Source organism: Kogia breviceps, chromosome 10, assembly GCF_026419965.1.
Source record: "Kogia breviceps isolate mKogBre1 chromosome 10, mKogBre1 haplotype 1, whole genome shotgun sequence".
NCBI lineage: Eukaryota > Metazoa > Chordata > Mammalia > Artiodactyla > Physeteridae > Kogia > Kogia breviceps.
Window position 1 is genome coordinate 68,762,973 of NC_081319.1, and position 13,430 is coordinate 68,776,402.

At 48.2% G+C, this 13,430-nt stretch overlaps 1 protein-coding gene across 3 annotated transcripts in view; it reads left to right on the top strand.

The window, feature by feature from the left end:
- The window catches only part of PACSIN1 (protein kinase C and casein kinase substrate in neurons 1), a 64,473-nt gene that overhangs the window by 43,224 nt on the left and 7,819 nt on the right, over window positions 1-13,430 (top strand). For all 3 annotated transcript variants that reach the window (XM_067006047.1, XM_067006049.1, XM_067006048.1), the window contains exon 2: window positions 12,471-12,595. In XM_067006047.1, coding sequence (XP_066862148.1) covers window positions 12,533-12,595 — 63 coding nt within the window. In that variant the 5' untranslated portion in view covers window positions 12,471-12,532. The remainder of the gene's footprint in view (window positions 1-12,470; window positions 12,596-13,430) is intronic.

Here is a 13,430-nt window from a genome sequence, read left to right on the forward strand (position 1 = left end):
GTAAGGACGCCAATCCTATTGGATTAGGACCTCACCCTTATGAACTCATTTAACCGTAATTACCTCCTAAAAGCCCTATCTCCAAATACAGTCACTTTGCGGAGGAAGCGTATCAAAACATAAATTTGAGGGGAACACAAATCAGTCCTTAGCAAAGGTCTATGGGGGTGTTAGTCCAAAGAGGGGAGAAGAAGACATGAGGTCATCCAGACAGTCTCCTGTTTTGAAAGCTCTGCAGCTGTGGCAAGAACGGGTAATAATACCCATAGTAATAATAACAGTTAGCGTGGTGCTTCCCGTGGCTACTCATTTCACCCTCACACCAACCCCATGGGGTTGGTGGTATCGTCACCTCCATTTTGCAGATGAGGAAACTGAGGCGCAGAGAGTTTAAGCAATATGCCGAAGTCACACAGCCAGTAAAGTGGCAGAGCTGGGAATTGAACCCAGTCGCTCTGTCTGGCCCCACGGCAGGGGCCTTAAGTAATTTGCTCCTAGTACTGATCTGGTGGGAGTTGCTGTACATGTCAGGAGAGCAGGCTGCATCCTGAAGCCAGCAAGACATGGTTGATGGCAGGGTGTGATGAGGAACCTCACCTGGGTGTGGGGCTGAGGTAGGCTTCTTGCGGGGGACTGAACTAGCCCTTGAAGGGAAGCAGGGTTGTTTTGGGGAGAGGTGATCCATGGGAGGGAGGATAGCATGCGCCCCAGGCAGGAGAGAAGGTGTGAGCAAAGGAGCAGAGCCCGGAATGAGCTTGGGGTGTGTGTCACAGGGAGGGGTGGAAGGACAGCATATTCCAGCTGACCTGGATCCGTCTCGCTTCATCTGAAGCCCCAGCAGAGGCTGGTAAGGGTCCTTGGGTGGCCCCACATCAGGCACAGTGAGCCCGTCCATCTCTGGGTGAGGTGAGGGGCGGGGGAGCTGCTGAGAGTGTTTGTGGGATCTGAGACCCACCCTGGGTGAGGGGGAGGCAGCTCTGGCTTCTCATGGCCCTGCCCAGGTTTGAGCTGAGCCAGTCTCTTAGGCCAGGAGGGCTGGGGTGACACCCATGGAGTATGGGCTCTGGGACGGAGGGGCAGGGGAAGGACTCACCCTTGGGTCTGAGTCTGACTCTGCCTCCTCCCTGCTGTGTGACCTTGGACATGTTATTTAACCTCTCTGAGTCTCAGAGAAGGCAGGGAAGTCATCACTCATCTCAATGGGTTGTTATGAGAATTAGAAATAAAGTGCATCAGGAGGTTGGCACATAGCAGGTATTCAAAAATGGTTGTGGTTAATATGAAGAGAGAGTGAAGAGAGGGTGACGTGACAGCCCGATTGCTATCTATTCTGTCTGTGCTGCGGGATCCCTAGGGATGGAGGGCACCATCCCGAGGGCAGAATCATCATGGGAGATCAAGGAGGAAGAGACCCTGGAACGGGACCCTGAGGGTTGACCAAGAGGAGAGGAAGGGGGCTCAGAAACAGAGGACAGGAGGAATCTGGGACCCCCTCCTCTGGGATTCCGGCTCTTGGTTGTGTCACCATCATTATCAACATTTATTGAACACCGACTGTGTGCAGGTGACTATGTTTGGCTCTAGGGTACAGAATTCAGTGTTTCTGCTATTTAATGAATGAATGTTCCAGAAGGTCCTTAGCATTTATTCATCATTCTACAAATAAGGATCATGCACTTACTGTGTGCCAGGCACTGCTCAGGATCTGCTGATCGGTTGGGTGTGGGGTGCAAGAAGAAAGAGGAGCTGGGTGACTCCGAGGCCTGTGGTTGTTAGTGGCTAATGCCTAGGAATCTACACGGTGCTGTCCACACCCTCCTGCCCTCCCTGGGCTCATGCTCTTAATTCCTCTGTCCCTTCTCCAAGCCCAGGGGTCGAGGGAACATGACCAAGGCCTCTGCCCCCCAGAGTCTTTTAGAGGCAGCTGGAAGTGGGCCTGGGTCCTGAGGGGGAACACCTTTCACCTTCAGGCTCTTTTCTCCTTAAAGGCAAGTTCCAGGCCTGCATTAAAACTTCAAATTTCCACAGTGGTCTGTGTTTTTCAAAAAGAGCTTACCACCCTTTTATCATTTGCTCTTTGAAGACTCAAGTATTGTTTTCTCATCATATGAGTTAGAAAACTGAGACACCCATGACGCAACCCGGCTGAGATCTCACTGGTAAAAGAGGTCAAGCTGGGGCCAGAGCCCAATACCACCCGTGCCACATGTGTGCCAAGGGCTACAGCATCCTTGGGGGTGAGAAAGGCCCAGCACCTTCCCTGGCTCCACAGACAGAGAGGGCCCATGCTGAGATGGGACTCTCACCCTTATTCCAGCAACAGAGGTGACAAATCAGAAGTGAGAGCTGACAGGCTCTTTCAGTCGGGTGTCAGCCTCTGGGCGCTCATCTACTATGTGGGGGTGAGAACGGCCCCCGCCTTACAGGGCTGTAGTGGGAATTAGAGGCACTGAGACATGCCGACAGGCCCTGGCACCGAGTCCATGCTCCATAAATGCCAGCTGTTATTATTAACGATACAGGGCTTCCAGGGCCACAGTAGCTTTACAATCACGGTGAGAAACGTCAGATGGGCATTGTGCCCGTTTGATGGGCTAAGGACAGCTGAGAGCGGATGGGGCTTGTCCACCGGGAGCAGCAGATTCCGGCCACTCCAGCTTCCTGACCTGAGAGATGCCGCACTCTCAGTGATGGCAGCCCTTGACGACCATTCAGGAAGGACCTGCCTGGCATTTGCCAGAGTTAAGCCCCCGGCTGGCGGTGTGCGGCCGATTTGGAGGAGTCAGAGGTGGGTTGGGGTGGCATGTCTGGCCACGGGGTGATGGGGTGCTCCCACACCCCCTCCCACATCCCTTCCCTGACGCTGCCTGCCTGTCTTCCTGGGCCACCTCTGTGTGGATCTTTCCCAGGGTTAGAGTGGGCTGGACCCTCACTGCTGGCTCATCTAATCCTTAAGTCTGGTTGCATCACCCACATTTCACAGCAAGGCCCAGCAAGGCCATGTGAGTCACCCAGCATCACACAGCAGTTTGGTGGCAGAGCAGGGACCTCAAGGCTAGAGCTATTTCTACTAGACATGCTACCTCACCCCAGAGGCTGGGAAACCCTGCCTACACCCAGGGTGGGGCCACGGCCAGTCCCACCCTCCCTGGATCTGGACAAGGTGGAGAGTGGCCTCTGCCTTCTTTCATTCCCTTCTAGCCTGACTTGCCGGGTCTGCACTGCTCTGTCCCCTCCCTCCACGCCTCAAGTGCACCCTCGGTCCTGGCTCCCAGCTCCCTCAGCTCTTTTCCAGCACTGGCTGGAGGTTTTTTAAAAATATATACAATTTATGCAAGGCAAAATCTAAAGGACACAAAAGGACCCATGGTGAAAAATCCTTCCCTGTTCCCATTCCCCAGCCACCTAGTTCCCTGAAGGCAACTACCATTACTCAGCTTTCCAAAAATATTCTCTGCTCGTATGTCTCCCCCCATAAAAATGGAAGCATCCAGCCACACTGCGCTGAACCTGGCTCATTTTGCTTTAATGACATGGCTTGGAGGGTTCCTTCCATTCAAGACCGGAGCATTGTGTTGCAGGCCTGCATGGTAATTTACTTAACTGGTCCCCTGCGGCCACGCATTTGGGTTGTTTCCAGCCTTTGGTTTTTACAAGCAGTGCTGCAGTAGATAAAATTGGGTGGCATTACCTTCCAGGTAAATTCCTAGGGGTGGTGCTGCTGGGTGAAGGGTGTGTGCCTCTAAGGGTGGGAGAGAGCACCAAGTTGCCCTCCGTCAAGGTTGTGTGGAGTCACTTCCCCACTACCAGGGGTGGGTTCAACCGTGTTGTCGTTGCTCCCATAACCAAATGTCCCTACCCCCACCCCCCCACTCCCACTGCCAGCTGCTAACAGCTGTATGTGCTGGAGATCCCAAAGAGCAGAGCTCTGTGACTCCAAGGGTTCTAGATGGTCTCTGGCCCCAGGGATACTTAAGTCTTTCATTAAATATCCCTGCCCTTTACTTCTTCAAACCTAAATTCAAAATGTTCTTTATGAAGCAAGTACTGCTTTGTAAGTGAAAAGTGCCAAATGAAGAGGAAAAAAAATTTAGACTCATTTCTTTGTCCCTTGATGAATTCAGCTGCCTTCCTGCCCACCTACCACCACTGTGCATGAGTGTGGGAAGGTGTGTCTGAGGCTTTGCTAAGGCAAAAGGAACAAAATATATTTAGTGCCTGAGAGGAGCAAGGAGCAAAAGAGCACTGGCCTCTGAACAGGTGGAGAGGCTGAGGTCCGAGAAGGGGAGGGACACCCTTGACCAAGTATCCTTAGGTGTTGGTGCCACATGTCTACCCTGAGCCTGAGGGCCAGCCTGGATCCCCTGGTTGGGCTGAATCTTGCAGAGACGAGCCCTCGCCCAGCATCCTCACTGGTCAGGGTTCATGGTGTCCAAGGCTGCAGTGCAGAAGTGGTGAGTTGTCCCCTGCTCAAGGCTCACAGCTCCTAGTAGGTGTTGTTACTGAAAGTGGAGTCCAGCTGCTTTGGCAACTCTAAAGCCAATTAAAAGGCAGGGTTGGTGGAAAGGAAAGTTTGCTTTATGTCAGAGGCCGGCAACCTGTGGGGGGAGGGCGGATTCCTGTCCAAAGGCCAACCTCCGCCCCCCCATCCCCCCAACAATGACAATCAGTAGGCAAGAGCTTTTATAGACAGACGGAGGGGGCTACATGCAGAAACAGCATTCAGTTCTGACAGTCATCTTGAAATTGGTCATGCAGTGGTTTAATCAGCATCATCTTGGTTTTTTATTTTTTAAATTTTCTATTGATGTATAGTTGATTTACAGTGTTGTGCTAGTTTCAGGTGTACAGCAAAGTCATTCAGTTATACATATATTTGTTCTTTTTCCAATTTTTTACCCATATAGGTTATTACAGAATATTGAGTAGAGTTCCCTGTGCTGTAGGTCCTTGTTGGTTATCTATTTTATATATAGTAGTGTGTGTATGTTAATCATAAACTCCTAATTTATCCCCCCTCCACCGCCATGTTTCCCCTTTGGTAACCATAAGTTTGTTTTCGAAACCTGTGAGTCTGTTTCTGTTTTATAAATAAGTTCATTTGTATCATTAAAAAAATTAGATTCCACATATGAGTGATATCATATGATATTTGTCTTTCTCTGTCTGACTTAACTTCACTTAGTATGATCATCTCTAGGTCCATCCATATTGCTGCAAATGGCATTATTTCGTTCTTTCTTATGGCCGAGTAATATTCTATTGTATATATGTACTGCGTTTTCTTTATCCATTCCTCTGTGGATGGACATTTAGTTTGCTTCCACGTCTTGGCTATGGTAGATAGTGCTGCAATGAACATTGGGGTGCATGTGTCTTTTTTTGTATATATTTACTTTATTTATTTTTGGCAGCATTTGGTCTTTGTTGCAGTGCATGGGCTTTCTCTAATTGTGGTGAGCAGGGGCCACTCCTCGTTGCGGTGCGTGGACTCCTCATTGCAGTGGCCTCTCTTGCTGTGGAGCACGGGCTCCAGGCGCGCGGGCTTCAGTAGTTGTGGCACATGGGCTCAGCAATTGTGGCTCACGGGCTCCAGAGTGCAGGCTTAGCAGCTGTGGGGCATGGCCTAGTTGCTCCACGGCACGTGGGATCTTCCCGGACCAGGGCTTGAACCCGTGTCCCCAGCATTGGCAGGCAGACTCTTAACCACTGCATCACCAGGGAAGCCCACATGTCTTTTTGAAGTATGGTTTTCTTCGGGTATATGCCCAGGAGTGCGATTGCTAGACCATATGGTAGCTCTATTTTTGTTTTTTTAAGGAACCTCCATACTATTCTCCATAGTGATTATACCAATTTACATTCCCACCAATAGCATAGGAGGGTTCCCTTTTCTCCACACCCTCTCCAGCATTTATTGTTTGTAGACTTTTTGATATAGCCATTCTGACCAGTGTGAGGTGATACCTCATTGTAGTTTTGATTTGCATTTCTCTGATAATTAGTGATGTTGAGCATCTTTTCATGTGCTTTTTGGCCATCTCTGTGTCTTCTTTGGAGAAATGTCTATTTAGATCTTCTGCCCATTTTTTGATTGGCTTGTTTGTTTTTTTTGACATAGAGCATCTTGATTATTTTAAGTACAGTTAATCTTCAGTTGCAGGGTTGGTTTATTCCCATTTCTTTGAGGCCAGCTCTCAGAATTGTGGCATCTTATGTCATGGCTACAGCCTGGTCATCATGTAGTTAACTTCTTCCACTTGGTGGGGTTTTAGTATCTATAAGACAGCTCATAGGATATGGCTCAGAGTATTACCTATAGCCCTTGAGGAGGAACTAATGGTCTTGATTATGCTTAATGACTAATCTATTATTATTTAGTCTTATTGGACTGTTTTCCTTTGTTTTTTCATCTTCTCACTTCTATGATTAAACTTACTCTTTGGCTAAAGTTTTTCCACACTCAAAAGGCAGGCTGAGGACATGTGGGGCAAAGAACATAGGGTCCTGCTCCATTTCAATAACCCATTTTCTTTGATACTCCTCAGTCTTGAGGAGGGACAGGTACAAAACAAGAAAGGGAATAAAGTTTTGGATAGAGAGGTTAATCATAGACTTGATCGAGGAATTCTGTTTTAGTTCCATTTCTGTTTCAGTTTTCCCCAAATCTTCAAGTGACTGGGGCGACAACTGCTCTCGCTACTTCCTGCTGAAGTGGGACGTAGTCCTACCTAATTTTGGGAATGGACACAGAGTTGGAAATAATCTCAAGTTGCAAGCTTAGCATCAACATTTTTTTTTTAGATTTATTTATTGGCTGTGTTGGGTCTTTGTTGCTGCGTGCGGGCTTTCTCTAGTTGTGACGAGTGGGGGCTACTCTTTGTTGCAGTGTGCAGGCTTCTCATTGTGGTGGCTTCTCTTGTTGCAGAGCATGGGCCCTACGTGCCTAGGTTTCAGTAGTTGCAGCACGCAGGCTCAGTAGTTGTGGCTCGCGGGCTCTAGAGCGCAGGCTCAGTAGTTGTCTCACACGGGCTTAGTTGCTCTGCAGCATGTGGGATCTTCCCGGACCAGGGATCGAATCCATGTCCCCTGCATTGGCAGGTAGATTCTTAACCACTGCACCACTGGGGAAGTCCCCAACATTTTATATTATGAAAACATTAACTCTCTCTTTGATTACTTGTCATAGTACCTGGACAAACATTTGAAAATTAGTAGACATATTACAATGAGGATAACAATCAAAATGCATCTTTGTATTATTCTCTGAATGTGTTATTTTTCCTTAATGGTTAAAGCAGATATACAATGTATGTTTACTAGGCCACAAACAGGCTGTTTTGGTTAGTCTGAAGTTCAAATTAAGTCATGTGTAAGCCAGAATGACTTCCCCATACCTCAATATGTGAAAATTTCTTCCATCATTTCCCCCCCACTTTAATTGCAAATATTTGCATAGAAAGCATTGATAATCAATATATTTTTCCAGCACTGCCAGATGTAGCTCCATTGCCTGCTCTGGGTTCATTCATGTCCCTCAGTGCTAGACCTACTGCTTGGTTATATATTGGCCTAGTTATTCATGATGGGGAAAACTAATCAGACATAACAAACTAATACAGGGGTATGCTGATGGGGAAACATTTTATAGGCTACACATTTTAGCACTAATATCCAATTGTCACACAAGCATTGTATATGTGCTTTTATTTTTTATTCTTTTATTTTTTAAAATATTTATTATTTATTTGGTTGCATTGTGTCTTAGTTGTGGCAGGTGGGCTCCTTAGTTGTGGCTTGATGGCCCCTTAGTTGTGGCTCACCAGCTCCTTAGTTGCGGCTGTGGGCTCCTTAGTTGTGTCATGCAAACTCTTAGTTGCGGCATGCATGTGGGATCTAGTTCCCAGACCAGGGATCAAACCTGGGCCCCCTGCATTGTGAGCATAGAGTCTTAACCTCTGTGCCACCAGGGAAGTCCCTGTACATGTGCTTTTAGTAGTAAACTTAAAGCCAGCACTGATACACATCGTAAGTAATTATGCTCTATGATAACTAGCCATTTTTTTCCATCCTGAACATTGGGGTCAAAAATATGGTTTAAGGGACTTCCTTGGCAGTCCAGTGGTTAAGACTCTGCACTCCTAATGCAGGGGACACGGGTTCAATCCCTGGTCAGGGAACTTAAGATCCTGCATGCTGCACGGCACAGCCAAATATATATATACATATAGTTTGAAGCAAAACAATAGCTTTTCATTAGAATTCTTTAAATTTCTTACCCAGTTCAGCAGTATGATCTGAAAGGTATCAAATGTTGTCCATATAATTTAACTTACGAAATCCTAGTTGCTTTAATATTTCTTCTGAGATGCCTAGGGGCCTTTTGGAATACTCGGAGTTGGCTAGAGAAAGAAACTTATGGGCTTCCCTGGTGGCACAGTAGTTAAGAATCCACCTGCCAATGCAGGGGACACAGGTTCGAGCCCTGGTCTGGGAAGATCCCACATGCTGCGGAGCAACTAAGCCTGTGCACCACAACTACTGAGCCTGTGCTCTAGAGCCTACGTGCCACAACTACTGAAGCCTGCGTGCCTAGAGCCCGTGCTCTGCAACAAGAGAAACCACCGTGATGAGAAGCCTGCACACTGCAACGAAGAGTAGCCCCTGCTACTAGAGAAAGCCCATGCACTGCAATGAAGACCCAATGCAGCCGAAAAATAAATAAATTAATTAATTTAAAAAATATTGGTGTTATTTTTTAAAAAAAGAAAGAAACTTACAATCTGTTATTAAAAGCAGCTCAGTATTCTAGAAAAATTTTGTTCTCTTAACAGGGAGAAAGAAACCAAATTCCAGTCTTTACCAGCTTACTATAGATATTTACCTAATTAAATCCAATCTAATCTTAATCACTCCTGACAGTGTACAAAATTCTTTTCTCAAAGTTCCCTTTTTTTGCAAACCTTTTATCACTTTTGTATCCATATGATTTCCCCATCCAGAAATAACCAGCTCTAGGACAAGATGATTACCATTATTTTTCCTCAACAAAAAATCTCCATTCTTTATACCTTCTCTGCTGACCACGCATATCCTGCTTGCTTTACACACTGAAATGCTTCCCTTATCATTTTTAGTAGCTTTAATTACGTATTTCAGTTTTTAACACTTAAAAGCCTTAACAAAACCAAGAAATAAGTAATTGAACTGTTATACCAGCATTTACTGATTGGCAAACTTAAGAACATATTCTGGGACTTCCCTGGTGGTGCAGTGGTTGAAATCCACCTGCCAATGCAGGGGACACGGGTTCAATCCCTGGTCCAGGAAGCTCCCACATGCCGTGGAGCAACTAAGCCCATGTGCCGTAACTACTGAGCCTGTGCTCTAGAGCCTGCAAGCCACAACTACTGAGCTCACCTGCCACAACTACTGAAGCCCGTGCAACTAGAGCCCATGCTCCACAACAAAAGAAGCCACCGCAATGAGAAGCCTGTCCACTGCAATGAAGAGTAGCCCCCATTGGCCGCAACTAGAGAAAGCCCACACGCAGCAATGAAGACCCACCACAGCCAAAAATAAAATAATTAATTAATTTTAAAAAAGAACATATTCCATAACCTCTAAAAACTTATATTTTTTTGCATAGCATAGTTTCTCTTTATTGTGGTACAAGATGCATGTTTAATAAACCCAAACATCTTTTGAAGTTCTACTAATTAACCCAAGGCTGAAGTCTCAGGCAAAGTGGGCTGTGTTTGTATTTCAAGGACGTGATAAGAGTTAACTTCAAGTTTTCTTCTAGGCATATTTTTGTTCTCTGAGGGTCAGAATTCTGAAAAGAATATTTTAGTAAACTAGCTTTCTCTAACTGCAGATGTAGAAAGAACCAGAAGAATTTCAAAACTCTTTTGGAATTTCAAAAGAGTTTCATCTTAACCAGTTTTCTCCAGAGTCTAAAGAATACTGTTGTCTTATATTGGTAAAAAAAATTATCTTTGGGACTTCCCTGGTGGTCCAGTTCTTGAGACTCTGTGCTTCCACTGCAGGGGACACAGGTTTGATCCCTGGTCAGGGAACTAGGATCCTGTATGTCAAGCAGTGTGGCAAAAAAAAAAAAAATTCTTTTTTCTTTAGTCATAATCTCAGAGCTAAAGTTTTTCCAATCACACAAATGGAATAAACACTCATACACCAGAAGACAGAACTGTCACAAATCCTCCAAGAGGATGACTGATACAGAGTCCCAAACAAATATTTCCCCAACACAAATGGTCCTCCGTGTCAGACACATGTCAGAACCAATTGGCAAAATGCCCAAATAGCACTTCGTGCTCAAAATAGAAGTTTGCCTGGGTACACACCAGTGGACTTACTCTGTCTTGGAGCTTGTCAGCTCGTCTAGATGCATGTTTCCGTTCCACCAAGGAAAAACGTACGTTGGCAGCCAGTGCCGAGCAGGGGAGAAACAGGGAGGATTCCTAAAACAAATGGTTTGGGCAGCTGCTAGGAACGTCCCCCCAAATCCCTCTCTCAGGACCAGCTAGCCACGAGTAGCGGGCTCCTTGCAGCCATCCCAGCACATGGTCATGGTGGGTGAGTCTGCTCAGGAAAACCCCAGGGAGCCAGATGCTGTGAGAGTGCAGCAGCCCTATGTCGGGTGCCAAAAACTGTTACCGAAAGTGGGGATCTGGCTGCTCGCTGCTGTAAAGCCAATTAAGAGGCAAGTTTGGTGGAAAGGAAAGTTTGCTTTATTTTGGAGGCCAGCAACCTGGGGGGAGGGCGGATTCCTGTCCAAAGGCCAATCTGCCCCCCGACTGACAATCAGTTGGCAAGAGCTTCTATAGGTAAAGGGAAGGGGCTACTTGCAGAAACAGTACAGTCAGCTCTGACAGTCATCTTGAAAGTGGTCATGCAGTGGTCTGATCAGTGTCATCTTGATTGTTTACGTACAGTTAGTCTTCAGTTCAAGGGTCGGGTTGTTCCCATTTCTTTGAGGCCAGCTCTTGGAATTGTGGCAGCTTATGTCATGGCTACAGCCTGGTCATCATGTAGTTAACTTCTTCCACCTGGTAGTGGTTTTAGTATCTGTAAGGCAGCTCACAGGATATGGCTCAGCATATTATCTATAGCCCTTGAAGAGGAACTAAAGGTCCTTGACAATGCTTAATGACTAAACTATTACTATTTTCTCTTGTTGGACTTGTTTAGACTCTTAGACTTTTAGTCTTGTTTCTGCATTTTCTTACTTATCTGATTAAACTTACTGTTTGGTTAAAGTTTTTCCACAGACAAAAGGCAGGCTGAGGACATGGGCGGCAAGGATCATAGGGTCCTGCTGCATTTCGGGGTCAGGCCCAGCCTGGACTCACTGCCCCTTTGCAGACCAGCCCCCTAGCTCTCTGCGTGCTGTCTCCTAACTACTGAGCCATTCTTGTCCAGGGTGGCAATGAGGACTGGGGGATGGGAGTAGGGCAGTGCCTGCCCTGGCCCGGGGGCAGCACATGGCCTAGATTGGACAGCCGTGATGCCTGCTGACAGATCCATGGCACCCACAGCCACCCCGATGTTCACGCAGATTGCGGTGCTCTGACCTGTGGGCCACGAAGCCACATGTCTGGGACTCAGGAGATACGTAAGCGGCTAATGGAGGCTTTGAGGCTGGGCACCAGGGCAGCCGGAAGGGCATTTACAGGATCCCAGTAGCTCAGAGACCTGAGGAGGCGCTGAGCCTGGGCAGGAGGTAGGAGGGGGCCTGCTGCCAGCTTCCCGAAGGGCTCGGGTCCAGGCTTCAGGTTGGGGGGGTTCGGGGAGGTTCTAGGGGCTGAGACCAGGGGTTCTGCGTCAATTGGGGATTGGGGGGGAGCTGAGGTGGGTCTTTTGCGCCAGGTGCAAGGATTCAGCTGTGTCAGGGTGGGCAGTACCGAGGTGGGCAGATAGAGAAGCCTTCTAGGGTTCATCATTGAGCCCTAGGGTGCCAGGTCCTGGGGAGGGAGTGCAGGACATGCACAGAGATAAGCCTGATTGCTGGCTTTGAGGAGATGGGTGTGTCTGTGAAGCAAACTGCGGATTTATATAAAGCAAATATGTAATTACGTGGCCCTAGGTTTTAGCTCTAAGAGTCCAGGAGCACAAAAACAGTTGCAGGCAACCATGGTTCTGGTGGTTGCAGCAGGCTTCTGAGAAGAGGTGCCCACGCTTGAGCTGGATGACGGACTTAGGGGAGAGGGGAAGGACAGGATGTGGAGTGAAGGGCTTATGGCGGAGAGATCGGGAGGTGGGCATGAGGGGTGCTACAGGGTGGCTCTTGGGGTTACCCTAGGGATGGGGAGCCAGTCTCTGGGCAGGAAGCCCCCATCCAGTGCGAGCTCATGTCTGTAGAACCCCTACAGCAAGTTGGGGCCCCAGGCCTGGAATGGGGCATGCGGGGAGCTGCCCTCATCTCCAGGATCTCTCTCCTGCCCTCCCAGTGCATGAGCAGCCAGCCTGCTGACCGCCGCTCCACACCTGTCCACCCCGCCACGGCCACACCATGTCTGGCTCCTACGACGAGGCCTCGCTAGCTCCGGAGGAGACCACTGACAGCTTCTGGGAGGTGAGGCTTAGATGCTCCCCAGGTCCTGGGGATCAGGCAGCCTGGCTGCATGGAGGCCCAGGCTCCTACCCACCTGTGACCTCAGATCTTCTCCCCAGCCCCACGGACCCCTCCAAAGCCCTCCATGTCCAGTGGGCAGTTGTTGCCACCAAGTGGTTCCTACAGACCATTGAGCCCAGAGGCCCTCTGCCTCACAGCTGCCCCTGGAGAGATCCTGTGGAATTTATGATGTGGAACAGAGCCCTCCTGACCCTCTGCTCTGGGGGCCCCGTCTCAGACTCCTCGTGCTTCACGCAGGCAGGTGCAGCACTTTACAGCTTATGTGGCCTTTCACAGCTGTGCCCCGCCTCCTACCCTAGGCATCGGGCAGGGGGCGGAGCACTGGTCACAGAGAAGTGTTACAAGTTCAGGGAGCCCCGCAGCGACAAAGAGGTGAAGCCAGCATTGCAGGAGCCTCCCAAAATATGAGACCCAGAAAGAAATTTTCCATCGGCTTCCAAAACCCAAAGTGAAAACTGCCAAACCTAAATTAATAAGTGTTTAATGAGATGTCTACAAAACATAATATTATGTCAAGAAGCTGCAGCTCAGCTCAACGCTTATATGACTCTATATAAATATAATAGATTTAGCACGGCAAGTACAAAATGAATAATTCATTTGAGTCTAAGTCCAAATTATAAATATCCTTCTGCACTTGGTGGCAGTGAGGAAATTCTGTTTAAAGTGGGATGAGGGAGTGTATAGACGGTGGGGTGTGAGGGGTTGTCCAAGCCTCCGTCAGCGAGAGGGTCCAGAGCCCCCAGGGTGTGAGCGCGGGGTGGCCCGGCGGGCG